The sequence below is a fragment of the Marmota flaviventris genome, chromosome 9, assembly GCF_047511675.1.
Source record: "Marmota flaviventris isolate mMarFla1 chromosome 9, mMarFla1.hap1, whole genome shotgun sequence".
NCBI classification, from domain to species: Eukaryota; Metazoa; Chordata; class Mammalia; order Rodentia; family Sciuridae; genus Marmota; species Marmota flaviventris.
This window is the reverse complement of record NC_092506.1, coordinates 59,021,961-59,042,822: the sequence shown is the minus strand read 5'-3', so window position 1 is coordinate 59,042,822 and position 20,862 is coordinate 59,021,961. Positions and strand designations below refer to the sequence as shown.

Sequence of the window (20,862 nt, the reverse complement as noted above, 5' to 3'; positions counted from 1 at the left end):
GTTTTCACCTGTTATTTTCCAGGGCTTCATATAGGTACCAGGAATACATTTTTGAACAACAGAAGAAGTTTACTCACCCTTGTGGAATTTACATTCTAAAAATGAGGGAAACAGGGAAAACACAAAGCACTACCTTTTCTGAGAATATTGGTTCAATCAGAATAATACTCCAAGTGAGAAGACAGGGTGGTTTCTTATATACACAGTCTCTTCTTCTCAGATGACCATTCTTCTCTCCATACCATGTCAGGTACTCTTGTCTCCTCTGAATTTATCCTCAGACGTACATTTAGTGTTTTTCAAACAATGAACTCTTGTCTCCTAAAGTTTATTCCCTGCCCATCAAATGAAAAAGACCTTGCCTGACTATGCTAAGTAAATATAGATGTGTTGTCCTGGAAGAGTAACCTAAAAGCTGGTGTTTTGCATTTTTTTAAATTGTTTTTTGACATTTGTATTAAGTTTTAATATTGATATAATTTTACACTTTCAAAAAGTCAAATAGATCCCCTTATTGTTTATCCATTGACACATTAAATGGTAGATAAACTTTCATCAACTTTAAATTTATCATTTCTAGTTAACAATACAAAAATATTTTTACCTCCCCTAATTTTCAAATTTTTCACTTATGCTAATGGATGATTCCTTGGAAGAGTAATTTGAAATTTATAAAAACAAGTTAATGTTTTTTTTTTTTCTTTTTGCTGCCTAGTTCTGGTTTCATTGCTATTTTCCATAAGATGGTCATTAACTGCTCAGTTTCAACAGACTTTCAAAGTACACCATTTCATGTGTTTCTTTAAAAGAGAAAACAAAACAGAAATACACATATCACACACTGATGTTTACAAATACTACCATTTCACAATGTGGTAATTTTCTTCTTAGACAATAAACAAGACACCACCATCTTGGCAGACAAGAAAATATATCAGTTCTTGTAAAACCATATCTTGAAGTGATGACATATTCCCTAGAGAAGCAGATAGATCAAAGGGCAGAGAAGGTTAGGGTGTCTCTTTGACTAAGGCCATATGGGACTACATAAAGTTTGCCTTGCTCTTGAGTATCTTGTGCATTGCTAACCTTATCTGTTTGGTTTTTAGGCTATAAACCAAGGGATTAAGGACAGGAGTCAGAAAGAGGAAGAGATTGGCCATGGTGACATGGAGAAGAGGAGATGTGAACGTACCAAACCTGTGAATTAAGGCCAACACAATGAGGGGCACATAAAAGATAAAGACAGTGAAGATGTGAGAAACACAAGTATTAAGTGCCTTAAGTTGACCATCTCCTGAGGCAACACCCAGCACTGTTTTCAAAATCAAGATGTATGAAATGACAATGAATATAGAGTCAATTGCAAAGGAGCAGAGGACTAGAGACAGTCCGTAGACAATGTTGACTCTCACAGAGCCACAGGCCAGCTTCATCACATCAGGATGGTAGCAGTAACAATGGGACAGAATGACACCTTTGCAGAAAGGCAATCTCTTGAGCAAGATTGGCAAAGGCACCATCAGCAGCACACCCCGAAACACAGCTATGAGCCCTATTCCTATAATTCTAGGAGGAGTTAAAACCACAGTATAGTGCAGCGGGTCACAGATAGCTACAAATCGGTCAAAAGCCATGGCCAGCAGGATGGCTGACTCCATGGAGGAGAAGGTATGAATGAAGAACATCTGTGCCAGGCAAGAATGGAACTCAATCTCCCTGTGATTCAGGAGGAAGAACTTGAGTACTGTAGGTAGAGTTGATAAAGACAGACCCACATCTGTAGCTGCCAGCATAGACAGGAAGATGTACTGAGGCTCATGAAGGATGGAGGTGGTTTTGATAACGAAGAGGATGGTGCAGTTTCCTAGGAGGGCAACTAGGTACATGAAGCCCACTGGAATAGAGATCCATATTTGTACAAACTCCAGTCCAGGAATGCCTGTTAGAAGGAAAGTAGGTGGCTGAAACCAACTCTTGTTTGTAAGCTCCATATCATGCCCAGAGCAGTTTTCAAATGTTCCTGTTGCAAGAAAAAAAAAATCATAAATTTTAAGATAGGAAGAGATAACTCATCTGACTCCTCCAGGGCAGTATTAATCCTAGATATGTTTACCTTAAGGAATTAATCCTTAGAAAGTTTTCAAACCTATCTGAATGACTATTTGCAGTTAGATCAATGAATAACTGCTATGAAAATATAAGACTATTTTAATTCCTTTGATCTAGAACATTCAAACATTGATCAAGTGAAAATGAAACTTGAGAACATTATTTATTATCACAATTCTTAGAAAAAAAATCACTCTCTCATGTCTTTCCTTCTTGGTATTATTTAATTATATTTGTGTCTACTCTTATTTTTAGTCATCTTGAAAAATCTCTTAAAGACATTGTAATACTTCTCCTCCATTAATATCATACCTGTGAACACTCAGGCATCTGGAAATATGTGTGGTTTTCTTGATATTTCTTCCTGTAAAAATAGACAACAGGTATTTCAGTAACTCACATAAACTCCAATTCACTTTTAAAAATTTTAAGCAATATGTTTCACTATAACAATGAATTTCTGGGTTCTCTGTTATTTTTGTTGTTTTTATGTTTTTAATTTGTTTTAATTAGTTATACATGACAATAGAATGCACTTTGGTACAACATATATAATTGAGTATAATTTCTCATTCTTCTGGTTGTACATGATATAGAATCCCACAGGTCTTATAGTTATATAGGTATATATAGGGTAATAATGTCTCATTCATTCTATAATCCTTCCTATACTCATACCTTCTCCCCTCCACCTAAAATAAAGTAACTCTATTCTTACCCAGCCCTCTTGCCCAATTGTGAATTAACACCCACATATCAGAAAAAAACATCTGGCCTTTGGGTTTTTTGGGGACTGGCTTATTTCAGTTAGTATGATATTCTCCAGCTTCATCTTCATCAATATATAACAATGATGAAATTATTAAAGTGGGCATTATAATTTCTCAGCTGATGCTAAAATAGTATCAAACAACAACAATTTCTTGAAAACATTTGAAATATCTCTTTTCCAAAATACAAAGGCAATGTATTAGAAACCAACAAATACCAATATCTTAATAAATGTCTTAAGGTAGCATAATTGGAAGAAATGGTATTATTTTATGTTTTTATACCACAAAGAAGAGAGAAAAGATACTACTTAAGTTTGGTTAAATACATTTAGATTTAAATACTTTAAAATTGCAATTTTCTCTACAGAAACAGTAAATACTGATGGAACTAGATTTTAATATGGAGAAAGGGGTAAGAAGGAAAGTACCTAACCAATATAATCCCTTAACAAGAGGAGCATGAATCTGAACCCAATGCCTTTTGAAGAATTAATATCAACTAAAAATATGACAAAAAGTCCAGAAGTACCAGAACAAAAGTTAAACAGAAGTTAATGAACCTTTTTTCCCCTCAGAAAAAGGGCTATAAGCACAAAAGATTCTGGCAAGAAACTAGTCCATTTTCTTTTCCTCTCAGCCAAAATGCAAAATTTTGAACCATTTTAGAACTATGTAAATTAAAAAACAATATTTTACATGTAAATATATCTTTGAAGAGCAAATGCCACTATTTACTATTTGCTGATTTCCATTCACGGATGTGTAGACCTATGTTTGATCTGATCAATCTCTATGCAGACATTCTCAGCACTGCCTGCCTGCCATGCCCTACTGCATGCTTTCATGCTATGACTATATTTTTAGCAACTTAGAATACTGAGGACAAATAAGCCTAATACAACTCTACCATCTGGACACACAGAGTATCAGAGTCACTTAGCTTACTGAGAAAAAAGTCATAATGCACAGTAGACTGGAGTGTCCATACACACTGCAAATACTGCCCAACTTATCACACTGTTTCTCAGCACATTAAGAGAAGAACTTTCCTATAAACATGAAATTCTCACCTACCAAATCACCTCACCCATCTTAAATATGCACAGATACACATACTACAAATTCTTTTTTTTAGTTTTATTGATTTCATTTTTTAAATACACAACAGCGGAATGCATTACAATTCTTATTGCACATATAGAAATACAATTTTTCATATCTTTGTATGTAGAGTATGTTCATGCCATTTCATGCCTTTATACAAGTATTCTTATATACACATATAGTCAGTTCTCCTTTTGCTTATCTCCTCCAGAACACATTGAACCTCACTCACTGTTTTTATACTCATTTTTCCCTCTGTTCTTCGCACTGATTCAGGCACTGCTTACACAGCCAGCATCAAGACCATTATCAACATCTTGCAAACACTAGAGTAAAACTCAAGGATGCACTTGGTTCTTATCACTTCCTAGTTCATTTTTATACTTCTTATATCTACATCCCTGGCTCTCTTCACTGGGTATACCTTTTGTTTCTACCAATTTTATTTTTTAACCCAAATGGGTTGCCTATGACTTACTCATTTTCATATCAGAATTTTTGTGCACCAGTTCATCACATACTCAAATGTAACCAGGACTTATCTAAACATGACAGCTATTAAATCAAAAGATTAAAGATCAGTATATATTCAACATTCTATTGATATAGTCCTGTGATTACTTCATATCACAAGAATCCCTCCTCCCATTAAATTCTTACTGAAAGCACTACTTCATTCCTCTATTTGACACTTATTACATATTATCTTCTGCCTGTTACCTAAGTGAGTTTCCCTTAACCAATGGGACTTTAAATATCTTTGAAATTGTGATTGTAGATGTCAAAGATCAATTAGGATTTTCCAGATCTGCTTGGACATATGAGGCCCATAGTAGATTTTGTTTCAACAAATAAATCAATAGTTTAGAGGGTGTTACTGTAGCATATTCTTCATAAATATGGTGAGACATAAAACTCACCAGTAATCAAAGATCCATTTTAAACTCTGATGTATAAAAAGATTTCAAGGCCATACTTTCTCTAGGAGTATTTAGAACTGAACAACATATGTCACTAAACCTGAAAGTAGAAGAAGAGATGTTTATAATATGATAGAGAATGTTCTAGAATTTGTCAACTTACTCAATTGCAAGCTATCTTTGCCCAGATTTCCATGGACCTTTTGGGTAGGTTATCCATTCTAGTAAAAAAGATATTCTTCCCACTATACTTGGAGATCCAAAGACATTTAGCTAACTAGTACCTCCCATTTATAACCTCCCCTAAAATACGTTTTAAATGTTTTTGTAAATTTGTATATTAATGTTATACTTAGTAATGGGGGTTCATTTTGCCATATTCACAAATGTACAGAATATACTTTTTTCCACTTCAATCCCAGTACTTTTTCTTTTCCTCCTTCCTCCCTCTCCTGTTCCACTTTCAATCCTGTAATGATCTTCTTTATCTTTATTTATTTTTTAAATTCATGCTTTGTGGATATACACAACAGTGGGATTCCCTGTGGTATATTCATGAATATACATAGCATAATTTGGTCAACTTCATTGCACAGTGCCTCACTTTCCTATTTTTCCTCCTTCCCCCTCAATCTCCTTCTCCTACTCCACTGAGTTTAAATCCTTTTTAATTATGTTTTTCCAATCTCTCAGCAGGCCCAAACAGCACATTTTCTTTTACTTGTGCACTAGGGTTCCCCATCAGCTAAACCTTAGCTCCTCTAGCTTTATTCTTGGTTTCTCAATGAAGACTCTATTTTCCCCTTTTCCAAACTCTCTTCCATGGTGATCTTCCATGACTCTTCATTGAAAAAGAAGGAAACCTTCAGTTGGGCAACTCATAAAGGCAGTGCCCTATCCTTGTTGTTTAGTGAACACACTGCGTAGTCTCCTCACCATGAAACCAGAAGCCTCAGCACAAGTTGGTAAATGAGTTCAGCAGCACAGTTCTCTTTCAGTCGCACCCTCTTTGGCTCAGGTGATGAAAAGGTGCATTGTTAGGAGTTGCTAAAAACCTTTGATAGAGGTGTCTGTCTGACACTTAAGTGATTATAATCAGTAGAGAATTACAGATGGAAGGTGCCAGAGGGATATTTTTTAAATATTCCCTTGAGATTGTGGTTTTAATGTGACACAAATGAGATGCCACAAAAACAAATTACTTAGAGACAAGCCATACTAAAGTTTCTTCTCTCAATACTACAGAGCTCTTACCATTTATCATAATTCAAGCATGAGACCCCTTGTTCCTCTACTGTCCATCACAAACATGTGATGAGTTCTGCTTTACAAATAATTGCTCCTGATAAATGATTCATTAATGTCCAGGTTTTGGGCCATTTGTGAGGTAAATAATTTTGAACTGTGATTCTTAACTTTCTTTCTGTGAAGTTGAGAATTAGAAATAGTCTCTTTTTTAACCTGCTGTTATAAGTGCCCACTATCATTATTATACAGTTTTAAAATATTGCAATGCTGTACATTTTTTGATGAACATAGGTCCAGTTAGTCTGAATGAGTGTGGTCTCATTAAATGTTTTATTTTTCTGTTCTTTTTTCCTTATCAGGCTGTTGGTTGAAATCCCCCAACCCCACGAATGCACTTTTCAAGATTTATTATATATTTCCTATTGTATTTTTCCCATTCTTTTCAAAGTTTTATGATTTATTTCCTATGTTATCCCAAATGCCTAAGACAGTCTGGTATATAAACGGGAATCAATGTTTGATTAATGAATAAGGAATAAATGGGGACTTCCAGTTTTAGTCAATGGAGAAGGGTTGTATATCTTCCACCTAAAACAGTAAAAGTATATAAATAATGAATAAATGAAGAAACTGTTTTCAAAATAATGAATATCTGGCATCAAAGTACTATAATCTCTTAGAAATAGGGAAGCAAACATGCTAAGAGTTACAATCACTGCATCTCCCTGCTTTGAGTTTTTAGGTCAAGGTAAATGAAGGGGGAACCTAGACAGAGCCTATAAACCCACAGAGATGACAATTCATTGCTGAGGAATGAAGGGAACCAAAGTATTGAGTTCATAGGAGTGGGTGAGAGAGAGCTTCACAGACAAAGGGATCTGTAGAAATGCACCCAGTCATTCATGGTTGCATGCATGTGAGAAAAGTATCTGGGGTCAAAACAAAAACAAACAAACAAAGCCCCCTCTGACATCCCAAAGTATAAAAGGAAACAAGCCCAGTGATCAACATGGCCTGAATAAGTACCTTTCCCAAGCATACTGGAATGCCTCATAATTCTTAGGGAACTGAGTAGAGTACATGGAAAAACAGTCCTTTAATGGGAAGTGATTAGTCCTAGACTAAGTGTTCTCTGCTTATGCCTTTAAAGTAATACTGTCTCCTACAAAATTAAATGGACCTTCAGAACAAAGGTTAAGAATATTCAAGGGGTGAAAGGTTAGAGAAAGGGGGATGATGGGCAAGGTGTACAAAGATTGGTGCCCAGGACATAGATCATAAGTCAGAATCAGAGCTGAGCCTGATTCACAGACCACCATTACCTACTTTGGCTCAATGAAAACTATAAATAAGTGTGCTTGTCTGTCACTGCCCAGGCCTTGGAGTGACTAGTAGGCCCTGGTTAGTCCTTCTACAAGAGCCAAAACAATATATTCAATTGAGTCAATGTTAAGCCGCTATGTGTTGACACGTTTTTCATCTAAAAAAATTGAGACACTGAAAGGAAGAACTGTCACAGAGCACTATCTTTATTGCTTAACATTTCTGTGGATCATGAGATACACCCATTGCCAAATTTTCTTTAGCATATATCTCCTGCCAAGTATAAAAATGAATACATTGATGATGTTGACTCACCCCCTACTTTGGTTCAGGGTAGCTTTACTAAGGCTACTAAAAATCTCAGTTAAGGCCTGGCTATGACGATGCAGCTGTTACATCTCGGTTTGAGGCTGTCATACTTCTCATCTCCACACTCCTTCCAGGCTGGCATTGAATACTGCTTTGTTCTAAGCATCATCTCTCATCCCATTCCCTGGGAAACAAATCCACACCATTATACTACAAAGAGAAAAACCACCAATATGATGAAAACCTCAGCTGATTGAATTATTAGAGGGGCAACTGAAGTAAGAGATGTGGATAAAGTGGTACAAGCACCCATCCCATACATTGAAAACTGTCTCTCTCAGTCAAATGATTTCTAATCTTAAATTCTGCTCAAATTCTCCTGTAACCTTAAAAGCTTTTATCTCCAAAGAATATACATTGGCCTGCAAAGAACAATTGAGTTAGATGCAAAATTCTTCTTTCAGTAGTTTGCTTTTAAATAAATCTATAGGATGTGTCCTAGACTATGCAGAGGCAAAGCATCCTGCAGAAACTCAATCCCATGGCCCTCAGGTTTCAGATTAAGCAAACTCCTGATTCAGAGGAAAGGGACTGTGATGTTTTCCCTGCCATGCCTCCCCCTGTTACAGAAACTGCCCCTGGCAGTGGGTTCAGCTGATCCAAGGCTGGAATGGAGTCCTATTCCATGCTGTTGAATTGATACTTGTTATTGATGGTCATTTCTGATTACCCAACTAGTGCATATTCCTTTAAGCTAATGGAGGTTTCATTTAAGTGTAGTTTTAACTTTGATAACAGCCAGTCTCCATAAGGAAAAATTATACTAGAATGTGAAAGATGAGCATTTACAAACTGATAATAAACAGGACAAGAACTTGGGGTTTGCTGTTCCGATCACTATCAATCACAGTTTAGACTTCCTTAAAGTGAAGAGAGATTCCTGATATTCTGTTAGATTGTGCTTCATGGGCTCCTGATTGGTTTCTTTTATTACTTTCAGCTTTCTAATTAAAGATGTCTATGAAAAATTAGTGCAGAAAGGAGTTTGCCTCCCTTTATTCAAAACAGAAATAGGAACAGGTGTGTGATGGAAGTGGAAGTCAGTTTCTCATAATTAAAAGGCAAGGTTAGGGGCTGAGGATGTGGCTCAAGTGGTAGCGCGCTTGCCTGGCATGCGTGCGGCCTGGGTTCCATCCTCAGCACCACATACAAACAAAGATGTTGTGTCTGCCGAGGACTAAAGGATGAATATTAGAAATTCTCTCTCTCTCTCTCTCTCTTTAAAAAAAGGCAAATTTATGAGAAATATAAATAGGATTAAAAAGGAAATGCCAAAGGAGAGTATTAAGTGAAAATTTCAGTCTTGGTAAGTAAAAAGCACGTGGGCAATAGACTGCATGAGGATTATCAGTTTCTCAATTTGGTTATTCCCAATTATTTATGGCTTCCTCTGCCAGTGTTGTGGATTTAGTATAATCCCAAAGTTGTAGCAGGCTGTTACTTTAGTGAGATAAATATTGATTATTAGAGATAAAGGAGAAATCATATGAATTAGAAGAAGATATGGAAGGTATGGATGATTCCTAGATCAGAGGTGAACAACTGAAGGTGAGAAAGAAATCCCACATTGGGGACTATGCCATTTCTGGTTATTTTATGAATGTTGGTCTAGTAGATATCTAAGCTAGTTTCTGTGGTCATTTCTGTTTTTCTCTAGGGTTGATTTTGATATATTAATATACATTCATTTAAAATCAGTGTAGTCAGTACTTTGGAGAGGAAAGATAATTCAGAGTGAGCAATAGAGAAGATGATGAGTGGGGAAATGTGACTGCAAATCAGAGAAATCAGAGAAAAGAAAGTTTGGCAGAAACAGGAACAGAAAGTTACCTGATGAGAATTAGATAAAGAGGAGAAAATTAGTTGGACCAAACCTGTTCTTTCTTGGTTCTTTGGCATTGCTTTCAACTTGGGCAATACCTTTTGCATCTACTCAGAATGCTCCTTTAATTGCTGGATAACTGTGCCCCTCCTATTTCTATTTCTGTTTCACTATTTCTTGACCTCAGAAAACTGAACTTTCCTCTTGAAAAATCAGTTTATCCTTAGTTCAACATATGCAGGTTCTCTGTCTCACAGGGTCCCCTTAGGTCTCTTCTAGAAATTTCTTCTATCTCATCTCATCTTTAATAGGATCAAGGAAAACAAAAGAAAAGCCCTCACAAGTCACAATAGTTTGTTCATCCTTACTTTGTACTTCACATACTTTTTTTTTTTCTCATTGGTATTTCTTCTATATCTCTCTCTCCTCTTTCTCTCTCTTCTTCTGGTACTGGGATTTTAACCAGGGTCCTTATATGCTAGGCAAATATTCTACCACTAAACTTCAAACTATATTTCATTCCCAGCCCTCTCTCTCTTTCTTTCTTTCTTGAATGAATGAATGAAATTTGGTACTCTTTAATAGGCATTTACTTTTATTGTATTATACAGATTTGAGTCAAATGTGAGACTTAAAAAATTTTCCATTGCATACATTTTAATGTATCTCTAGCAGATAATCTAGTTGATAAAGGTAACAGCCCTTGGCATTAAAAAGTAACTTTTAAATTCATTTTCAGACTCCATTTTGGCTCAAAGGAAGAAACAGAGTAACAAAATAATAACCGCATTGAATGATCTTTTATCATGATGGAAGCTTAATTCCAAAAGTTATCCATTTACCTCCTTGCTTCCAAGTTTTCTTCATACCACACTCTTAAGAAAAATCAACACAATGTAGTAATTTCCTATGCACTGAAAAGAAAACATGCCAATACCTTTTGATCCTCCCAGTTACCATGTTCCTTACATCAGTGCCAGTCTTCTCAACAATCTCCTATCCACTGAAGTTTTCAGCTGTCACACAACCAACACTTCTCAATGTAATAAGACTTTCCCTTCACTATTTCTTAAAATTAAAGTCAATATTGATGAAGTGTTGTGGGGCAAGTCACTCAGAAAACACACCAAGTCCCAATTTTGTCAAAATTGAAAAGTCTTTATTTAGTTAACCAGCCAGCCACTGCTCCCCAAAAGGACCCATAACTGTCTCTGCAAGGAATAGCCCCAAGCTTGAGAATTTCAGGATATTTAAAGGCAAAAACTACACCAGGGTTGATGTAGCTGTAAGCAAGCAGGTAGAGAAGCTGGACTGGGCAGTTAGCGAGACAAGGCAATGGGTACATTGATATTTCCCATAGGAATTTTTAGGTTGGCACAGCAGCAAGCAAGCAGAAGGGAAGTGGGTCAAAATGACCCTAGTTGAGTACAAGTTAGAGAATTGTTACTAATGTCCAGACAATCAATCTCTGACAAGGTGCATTGTTCAAGAAAAATGGATAGCAAAGAGAACAACTTTACATTGAATAAAAATTGCTATTTTGTGTTGCCAAGTATGCTATGCTAGGTAACTATTAATGGGTAAAGAGGCGGGGCTTTCCCATGGGAAAAGCATTTCTTACATGATATGGAGACTTAGGGTAAATGGAGTCTGTTTGGTCATTGCCCATATAGCCTGGCCCATAACAGAAGATTTAATATATTAATTCACATCTATTTTCACATAACAATTGGGAAGTAAAATTGAATAAGAAGGAAGAGGAGAAGGAGGGAAAGAAAATGGAAGGGAGGAAAAAGAATATAATGGAAGTAAGAATAATAGCCCTGGAAAAAGGCTCAAAAGACTCAGAACTGTGAAAAACATAGTAGGAAGACAATAGTTTAATAGGGTCAAGGAAAACAAAAGAGAAGAATTTTGAAGAAGGGATTGCTTGTGAATGATAAATGAAGCAGTGCATTAGAATCTGAAATCTGAGTTTGAATCTCTGCTTAGCTCTGTGACATTGGGCTCTGTGACCCTAACCTGTTCATGCTATAATTTTATAATGCATGAAATGAAAGTCATATCAATAACCATGTAGTTGGATTCTTATTTTAACTAAGTAGTAGTTCGTTAAGATTAAATTATATAAAATGGTTAACACAGAACACAGCTCATAGAATCTTCTTGAAAGTTAGTTTAACAAGTTGAGTAACATGGGTCCTTTGAATTAAACAGTCCAGCTTATTATCAAGAGCTAACACTGTTATCAACTAGTCTATGTGCTATATATACAGCTATTAAAGAAGATATTTAATGTCCATATGTGACTCATTTTTCTTCTTTCTTTTTGAACCTAAGAGAATGTTATATAGTATAACTAAAAAATACAATTCAATATTCTATCCACTTTTTTTCCCCGCTGTGAGCTCCAGATCCATGATGGAATTTTAGATGTTTGTATGTGGGAAAGAATGTAGAGACAAGTTAGTTCTGCTCCAGCCTGAATGGATAGCGTTCAGAGTGATGACATCCATCAATCAACATCACAGGTGGTTGATGACAGAGCTGAGGCTGTCACTCAGACAGACTTAAGCTGGTCCAGTCCTTTTCAGTGCACTATGGAGGTTTGATACAATTTAGCAGATTTATTTCCTTTTATATTTTAAGACATATGATGAATTTATTTTTTCTAAACAATGGCTTCTACTTTCTTTGAATCCTACATTTCTTACTCTATTCCTTATGTTGGTTAGTGGCATCACTATTTAACTCAATTTGTGAAAGTTATGTCATTGCTTTTATTCATCCCTAATTCACCTGTGACACAGGATACTTCATTTAAGGTATTTATTGATTCACATCCACTTCTATGCTATCCCATTTTCACTGTTAAGGCCACAATTCTGGTTCTGCTCTGGTCTATCAAGCAACTCCATTTAGCTTTTCTTCTTTCACATCAATCTTGCTGCCTTTTAAATGATATTTCTCAATAAAATATGCTAGATGCTGAAAATATGCTCATAGATATCATAAAACTTAAAATTTATTAGTGAAGAAAAACAAAATACATAATTAGGAATTGTCTAGGAGTATAAATGAAAAAAATAGGCATATCATATATTTGCAAAGACTGCTTTGAAAAGATGAAGATTAATTTTTGATCATATTATGTTTTTCTTAAGATTTTAAAAATATTAGAAAATTATTAAATATTATTGAATAATATATCTTCTTAGCATAGTGAGCTAAACCAAAGCTTTTAGTTTGCCTTCAAATTTCTGAATCCTCAAGGTCACAATCTATATGTCCAATCATATTTTCTCAAGTATATAAGACTTCAAATGCTAAATGGCTTGATATTTATGGTGATTTACTTTGCTGATTTAAGCTTTTTACTTTTTTCCCCCCAAACAAGCTTTCTTTTGAAACCATAACATTTTTCTGCTGAGCAACTTAATGACTATAGCTTCATGTATATTTGCCCTGTCCTCCTAAAGATACCATTTACTTTATGTTGATAGAGACATGTGATTGAATATCTCCCATAATTCTTATCCTGATATGTTTTAACAGGTGGTTATTTATGTCCAAGCTATGGGTCCACAAAAGAGAATGAGTTAAATTAGAAAAATTATATTTATGGCTTATATTTGTTTCCTTGTCTAGCATAGTGCTATGCACAGAGAGAACTTTAAAATATTCATTAACTTATTTACCTACTGTATATGTGCTTGCCAACTCATTTATTTAAAAAGAAAACAACTTCATTTTCTATTAACTACTTTCATTTTATCTAGTAATATTCTAGTTTGAGTAAAAAGGAAAATGAAGAGAAAGGAAGTATACAAACACAAAGTAGAAGAAATAAATGGGAGAAAGAAGCAGAGTAGGTGGAAGAGAATAAGTGGAGGAAGGTAATTCGTGAGGGAAGATGAAGAACACTGTCTTCTGAGCTAGACTGATACTAAATAAGTACTCATTTTGTATAGTGACAGTTAAACAGAAATATATGCAAAATGGGACCATGAAAAATAAGAAATGGTTTGAATATATAAAAATTAAATTAATACAAATTATGTAAAGCAAAGACTCATTATAATTCATTTTCCAAATAAATTATTAAAGAAAGAAAAAATTGCAATTAGAAACATTTTAACAAAACATTTCCAGACCCAGTTAGATTTACAAGGTGAATATAATCAAGTATGTAGGAGAAAAAAAATAAAATGAAAGCCAAGTAAATGTTTCTAAAAAAATGTTATAGAAGAAAATACTTCCAAGATCATTTCATGTGGGCAGCTTTACCCAGATACAAACGGAGACAATGTTGTTATAAGATAAGAAAACTACTGGCAATTTATTTCACAAATGAAACTTTCTCTCCACACACAGTGCAAATCTAGTCCTTAACTGTTTGTATCTGAGGCCAAAATAATACTTGGAGCTTTTCTGTGCTTATCACTGTCTTGGAGAGTCTCCATTTTTCAAGTGCTTGGAGATGTCTTACTGTGTAGATCGACACATGATAAGCTCCAATCCCTACTTCATACATAACATACAGTTCAGAAATATAAATTCTGTCAGGTTTTCAAACACACCTAATAAGATAAAGAATAATTTCACAAGTGCAAGCTTCCTGGAGCATTAAATAAGTTTACATGATAGCTTTGTATGGTTACTGCACCATTGCCTACATGACAGAAGAAATGTTACAGAAACTTTCTTTGTTACGAAGAGCCTATGGAAGAAGGTAAAACTCTCCAAAGCCATGACATCTTAATGCTTAGCCCCCAAACCTCATCAATATTTCTATACTTGAAGATAGAATAGAATGAGTGAAGCATGAATGTTTCTTGTGAAACATCAAGCGTGTCTGGTACAGGCATAATCTCTTGATGTTGTCTGTAAATTACTAAATCCAAGGTGATCTTCCAGGATGGTAAGGGGCTAAAGATACCTGGAAATGAGCTGATCCACATATTAAAAAGTAGAAAGAAGCAAATAAGAGTATATTAGTTTGAACGAGTGGCCAAGTTAAAAGAAATAGACCACTCGCTCTAGAGGCAATAATTCTTGGAGAGGCTGCTCCCAGATGCAATATTATGTCTTTAAAACAATGGGATTTGCAGAGAGAGGGGAGGAATGCTGCTGCAACTGTGGATGTGGGAGGGCTGTGAGATCTAATGATGAGTGAGAGAATCAGGTCCCAGCCAAAGATGGTCTAGGAGGTTTAATTTTCCAAGTGGAAATACCAGCTCCAGAAAAGTCGGCAGAGAATTAGAAAAAAGGAATAAGACCTGTTAATGGATCCCAGGATTATGTAACTATTGTTTTAGGATCTTGATGACTCAGATCATCTCTTGTCCTTCCTTTGGAATCCCAATACAGTACTTTATTTAAAAGTGCTCAACATGTGGATGTCCTGCCACTTTAAGTGAAGTTTAGAGCCTACTTTAGGCATGTCAGGTGGAAACTGGGGAAGTGTATTCCAGAAAAGATACTGTTATAGGAATCAAGAAGTGAAAGTGGAAATTACAAAACTAAATAGTACAGATGTCATATAGGAGCAAAGATAAACTTATGGAGACTCATGCAACTTAATTTTATTCAGTGCAATCATTTTAATGTAGTTTATCAGGAAATAAATATTTATGTATTAGGACAAAATGTAAGCTTATGATAAAGAGCATAGCCTCTGAAGTCAGATTTCCATAATAAATCTCTGCTCCAATGCTTCTATTTATAGAGATTTTGGAAAATTATCTATGTGCTCATTTATTCTACAGTAAGGAAGTATATATAAAACACTTATAGAAGTGTCTAGAAAATAATAAATGTTTTATAAATATTATTAAGCAATTATAAATATAGCAATCATATTTAGTTTGTACATTTGCAAGATCAGTTGGGATTAGAAGTTGTTTTAAAAGTACTAAAATGGAAAAAAAATGCTTAATATATGCTAAGAATGAATTAGCATTATATTATGAGTAGAAGTTGCCAATATTGTGACATATTATCAGGACAGATATAGTTTAATACAGAGATACACATACTCATATGTATATGTATGTATATATTACACATTTACAAAATATAAATTATATATGCTGAATTTTTTGAAATGTAAATATATTGTACCTTTTGGATGATTATTCATTTTTTTCCTTTAAAGCCTAACTGTCATCAGGTGCTTCTATCAGAAAGTGACAAGTAGAAAAAAGATAAAGAAAAAAGAGGCTTGAAAGTAAAGTAAATTTCTTTTAAACACACACACACACACACACACACACACACACAAAGCAGCAGAACTCTTTCAGCATCACATTGGGAGAGACACATATTGGTAAAGGGTAATAAAGAAAACATGGTCTTCAAGGCCTGTTTCAGCTGTACATTTTCCAGTCCTCATTTAAATTGTAAGGGTACAAAAACACAGAAATCCAGTGTGCTTTGAGAATAAAACTTAAAACAGAGAGACACTAGTACCCCATTTCCTGCTTAAATACCTTAAGGAAATTTTCTTGTGTGAAGTCTTAATCCATTGGAGAGCAAATGGCCACAGGACATGTTCAGTAGGGGTCTTACGACAGTAAGATATACTCCCTGTTTTTATAAATATGTCAAAATTGACTTTACTGTTATGTATAACTATAAAGAACAACAACAGCAAACAGTGAAAGTGCTGCTGGGCAAAGGTATCTAGTAGTTCTTTACAGCATTGCAGGGAACACAAATCAGGGCAAATGCTCTTGTGAAGTTTTCAACATAGATACTTTCTTGGCTATGTCTACATAGGGCAAAGGATGCTGTGACCGAGGACCATTAAAAAATATTTAATCGCATAAGAGAAAGTAGATCCGGTTTCAGCACTCCAAGAGTCTGTATCAAGATTATGGACAGGATTGGTAAATGTATTCTAGAGAAATAATCAGTCAAAATCAAAGAGAAGATGTTGAAAGGATAAAGCTCCATACAAATTCAGGAGGGAGGTGGGATCTTGCATGGGTCATCCAGGTGATATAACATGCCAGAGGATGGCCCCAGTCTCTCACTGAGTCCTCAAATGCATATCAGGGTACTCTTTAAAGTGGGTGATAGGGGATGCGTGTGGAAGTGAGGGTCAGAGAACAGAGGAGGAGAGGAATAGTCTAGCACAGAGGATCAACTTTAGATTGACAGGTTATTCAAATGTTTTTTTGCTAAACCACAGCAAGGATCTGTCTTAAGCTCAGTAGCATAAACTTACCTTTAAGTGGAAGGTTAGTAGTGTAGACAATTATTATCATAAATAGGGTCACTTGATAACAATAGAAAAACAAATGAAAAAAAAAAAAAAAAAAAAAAAACTTCCCCCACCTATCTGTAGAGCTTAAAGTGCAAAGCCTAGTGTGTAGGAATGTAGTACATGATAATGGCTGAGGAAAATGTTATCTATTACATAATGTCGTGAGCTGGTAACTCCCTTGAAAATAAACATGTATGTCAATATACAATTTAAAATTCTTACCTTATAACGTGAATGCCACTGTGAATATACATGTAGAACAAAGGGGAGATAGCTTTTACGCTCTGAAACCATATCGTCCCCCAATTATTTTCTAGTAATCTAAAATGCATTTTTTCCTCAATATTCTTAGAAATAAAATTGAATGCTTATTATTTACCCACAGATTTGCTGTGGAGATTGATAATTAGAGTCACTAATGGTGTTTCTAAGTAGTATGGCATGTAATAGGTAACAAAATAATTTTTATTTTGAAGACTATGATAATTTTTGCTGTGGTGGATGTTGAACTCATATAACAATAAAGAAAAATACCAAATGTGGGGAAATGTTTTATAATCATATGGTATAATATTTATAGTAACTTTATTCAAAATCAAAATAACAAACAGTACAATGGACACCAACTGATGAATAAATAGTTTGCTATAAATGCTACAATGGTATATTAACAACAAATAAGAAATTAATTATGGCTATAAGCAACAATAAGAATGAATCTCAAAATATTATTATAAATGAAATAATAAACATAGTAAAGATTATATTTGCTACTAGTTGATTTAAATGACTATCTTTTAAAGGCATATTTATAAGACAGAAATTAGATAACTAGCAACCTGGAAATCAAGGTTTTCTAGGTTATTGAAGAAGATGTACCAAAAACAGGTGTGAGGGCACTTTTTTTTGTACCTGTGATTGAACTCAGGGGTACTCGACCACTGAGCCACATCCTCAGCCCTATTTTGTTTTTTATTTAGAGATAGGGTCTCACTGAGTTGCTTAGTGCCTCGACATTGTTAAGGCTTCCTTTGAACTCATGATCCTCCTGCCTCAGCCTTCCCAGTTGCTAGGATTATAGATGTGCACCACTTGCATCTGGCATGAGGGCACTTTTGAGTGATGGAAATATTCTATATCCTGATTGTGTGACTATACAGATTTTTCAAAGCCCATCAAACTGTGCACGTACATCTACCAACTGAATTACTCTTACCTCAATAAGGCTGCTTGTAAAATATTAAATGAATTATGTACATATCATTTTAGAAATACTATTTTGAGGAAATTAGTACATACAGGTCTAAATATTTACACTTTATTAAAATCCCTAATTTTTTAGTAAGTTTTTGTACTTTTTAAATGTATGAATGCTTTATGATGGTCACCTACCAGTTAAATACTTCACATTAAAAGAAACACAAAAGGAAAGCAGAAAACAGTTGTCACATATTTTGAAACAAACAAAAATAGACACTATGTCCAAATTCCATCATGTAGTAATAGTTCCTAAAACTTTGGCATGTCATCTAATCTGTAAGAATATTTAAAATACATGGACTGGGGTTGTGGCTGGGCTGGGGTTGTGGCTCAGTGGTGGAGTGCTCGCCTAGCATGCACGAGGCATTGGGTTTGATCCTCAGCACCACATAAATGTAAAATAAAGATATTGTGGCCCCCTAAAAAAATCTAAAATAAAATACAGCAATACAATAGAAAACAATATCAACTTCAGAGTATTACTAGATGAAATAGGTAATATGTTACTTCATCATGTTATTGATCTAGGTACTTTGAGGGAACTCGGATGAAATAAAACAAAGCTAAGGAATTTAAGTACACATTTTCAAATGATTCAAATAGTCTTATAATGGTACTTGTTATTGGTATAATTATTAGTAATAAGAAACTAATTATGAATGCCTATTTCTTTCCATTCTGGCATGTACTGGCTTTTCATATCTCCAGCTATTACTATTCATAGGATGGGGATATTGAATGATGTGTTAGTGGATATTCTAGCAGCAAGATTATTTCTTTGGTTGTTTCACCACTCTTGAAATGATTAAAAAGTCCAATCTTCCTTTGGTGATTTCTCTGTTATAGGATATTGTGACTCAACTTGGTGTAGGAACCACAGGCAAACAATACATATATTACTTAGACTAGTAAAAAGAAAAAAAGGTAATGTTAATATTTTAGTAATTTCTAGATGGGTTATTCACCAAAATTACCATATTTATAATGGGAATATTCCAAAAATACACTCACTCAACTGGTCCTAATAAGTTATAGAATACTATCAAATCTGCCTAAGACATTAATATGATTCACAGTTCCATTGTATACATGCATTGTGATTTTTAAAATGTTTTGTTATTTTATACATGGAAATTTCACTGAATTATGATGACAATGGAATAAGAGACAGAAATGCATTTGTAACATGTTAACCATCATTAAAACAGAAGTTAATATATCTATTTTGAATAACTTACTGATAGTCACCTGCTTAACTTGTTGATTTTTAAATACATTCACATTGCAGCTCAAGACTCAGATGGCTTTTGAAGAGAACAATCTCTGCACTCTTCTTCGTATCTGTTGGGTCTTGATGCTGTAAATAATGGGGTTCATCAAGGGTGGGAAAAGGATATAGATGTTGCCCATGAGGACATGGACCAGTGGAGAGAGGTGTTTGCCAAAGCGATGAACCATGGTCAGACCAATGATTGGGATGTAGAAAATCGAAACAGCACAGATGTGAGACACACAGGTCTGCAAAGACTTCATTCTCTCCTCCCGAGATGCAATAGCTAAGACAGTGTGCAAGATCATAATGTAGGAGATTATGATGAGCACAGCATCTAACAAGAGGTTGCTGATCACCAAAGCCAGACCATAGATGCTGTTGAAGCGGATGTCTGAACAGGCCATTCGAATTAAGTCTTGGTGCAGGCAGAAAGAGTGAGAGAGGATGTGAGGACGGCAGTATTTCAAGAACTTCAGGCGGATGATGACTGGTGGAATGAGTAAAGAACTCCTACATGAGATTGCCACTCCGATTTTCATGATTTTGTCATTGGTTAGGATGGAAGAATAGCGTAGAGGGTTGCAAATGGCAATGTAGCGGTCAAAGGCCATAGCCAGGAGGACAGAGGACTCCATGAAGGACAGACCATGGATGAAATAGGACTGGGCTATGCAGAAATCCAGGCTGATCTCTTGCATAAACCCATAAAGGACACCCAGCACAGTGTACACAGTGGACAGTCCCATGCAAAGGTCTGTGAAGGCCAGCATGGCCAGAAAGTAGAACATGGGCTGGTGCAAGCTTGGCTCAGTCCTGATCACATGGAGGATCATGCAGTTTCCCAGGAACACCATGGCATAGATGGAGGAGAAGGGGATGGAGAGCCAGAGGGAGTAATTTTCTAGACCAGGAACTCCAGTGAGAACAAATGTTGAACTATTGAGGTGGGAGTGAGAGAGAGCAGACATGAGTAGAAGATGGAAACTTCTCCCAAAGAACTATTTTAATAATACAGGTTTGTGATGTAAGAATTTCCAATAATGATGACCTTCATTGGTGAAGAAAATAATATATGAAACAATTCCATAAGCAGTAGTAGATAGACCCTCTTCATTTTTCTTTATAGGTAACCCTTTTTTCTAGACTTGGAACTTGCAATGGGAGTAATGAGTATCTCAGAAATTTAGGGAGTTTTATGAAGAAACAGTAATTGAATGGGCACAAGGGATTTAGATTAGAGGCTCAACTTCTGGGAGTCTCTGTTCAATTCTGAAAAAAAAAAAAAAAAACATAATGCATGCTCAATTATTTTGAATTGTCACCAGGGCTGGGATCACCCTCAAGAGAATGTAAAATACATAGATAACTTTTCTCTTTGGTACCAATCT

General features: G+C 35.2%; 2 protein-coding genes across 2 annotated transcripts; both read right to left on the bottom strand.

Moving 5' to 3' along the window:
* Window positions 1–1,043: 1,043 nt before the first annotated feature.
* Window positions 1,044–1,994, bottom strand: LOC114098569 (olfactory receptor 51A4-like). The gene has a single exon (XM_027942813.1). It carries the CDS (start codon window positions 1,992–1,994, stop codon window positions 1,044–1,046), a length of 951 nt encoding a protein of 316 aa, XP_027798614.1.
* A 17,503-nt stretch (window positions 1,995–19,497) lies between these two features.
* On the bottom strand, window positions 19,498–20,442 carry LOC139707126 (olfactory receptor 51V1-like). The gene has a single exon (XM_071617156.1). It carries the CDS (start codon window positions 20,440–20,442, stop codon window positions 19,498–19,500), a length of 945 nt encoding a protein of 314 aa, XP_071473257.1.
* Window positions 20,443–20,862: the final 420 nt, after the last annotated feature.

Excerpts from the sequence above, each read along its gene's own strand:
- LOC114098569 (XM_027942813.1), bottom strand. The coding sequence starts at position 1,994 with ATGGAGCTTACAAACAAGAGTTGGTTTCAGCCACCTACTTTCCTTCTA.
- LOC139707126 (XM_071617156.1), bottom strand. The coding sequence starts at position 20,442 with ATGTCTGCTCTCTCTCACTCCCACCTCAATAGTTCAACATTTGTTCTC.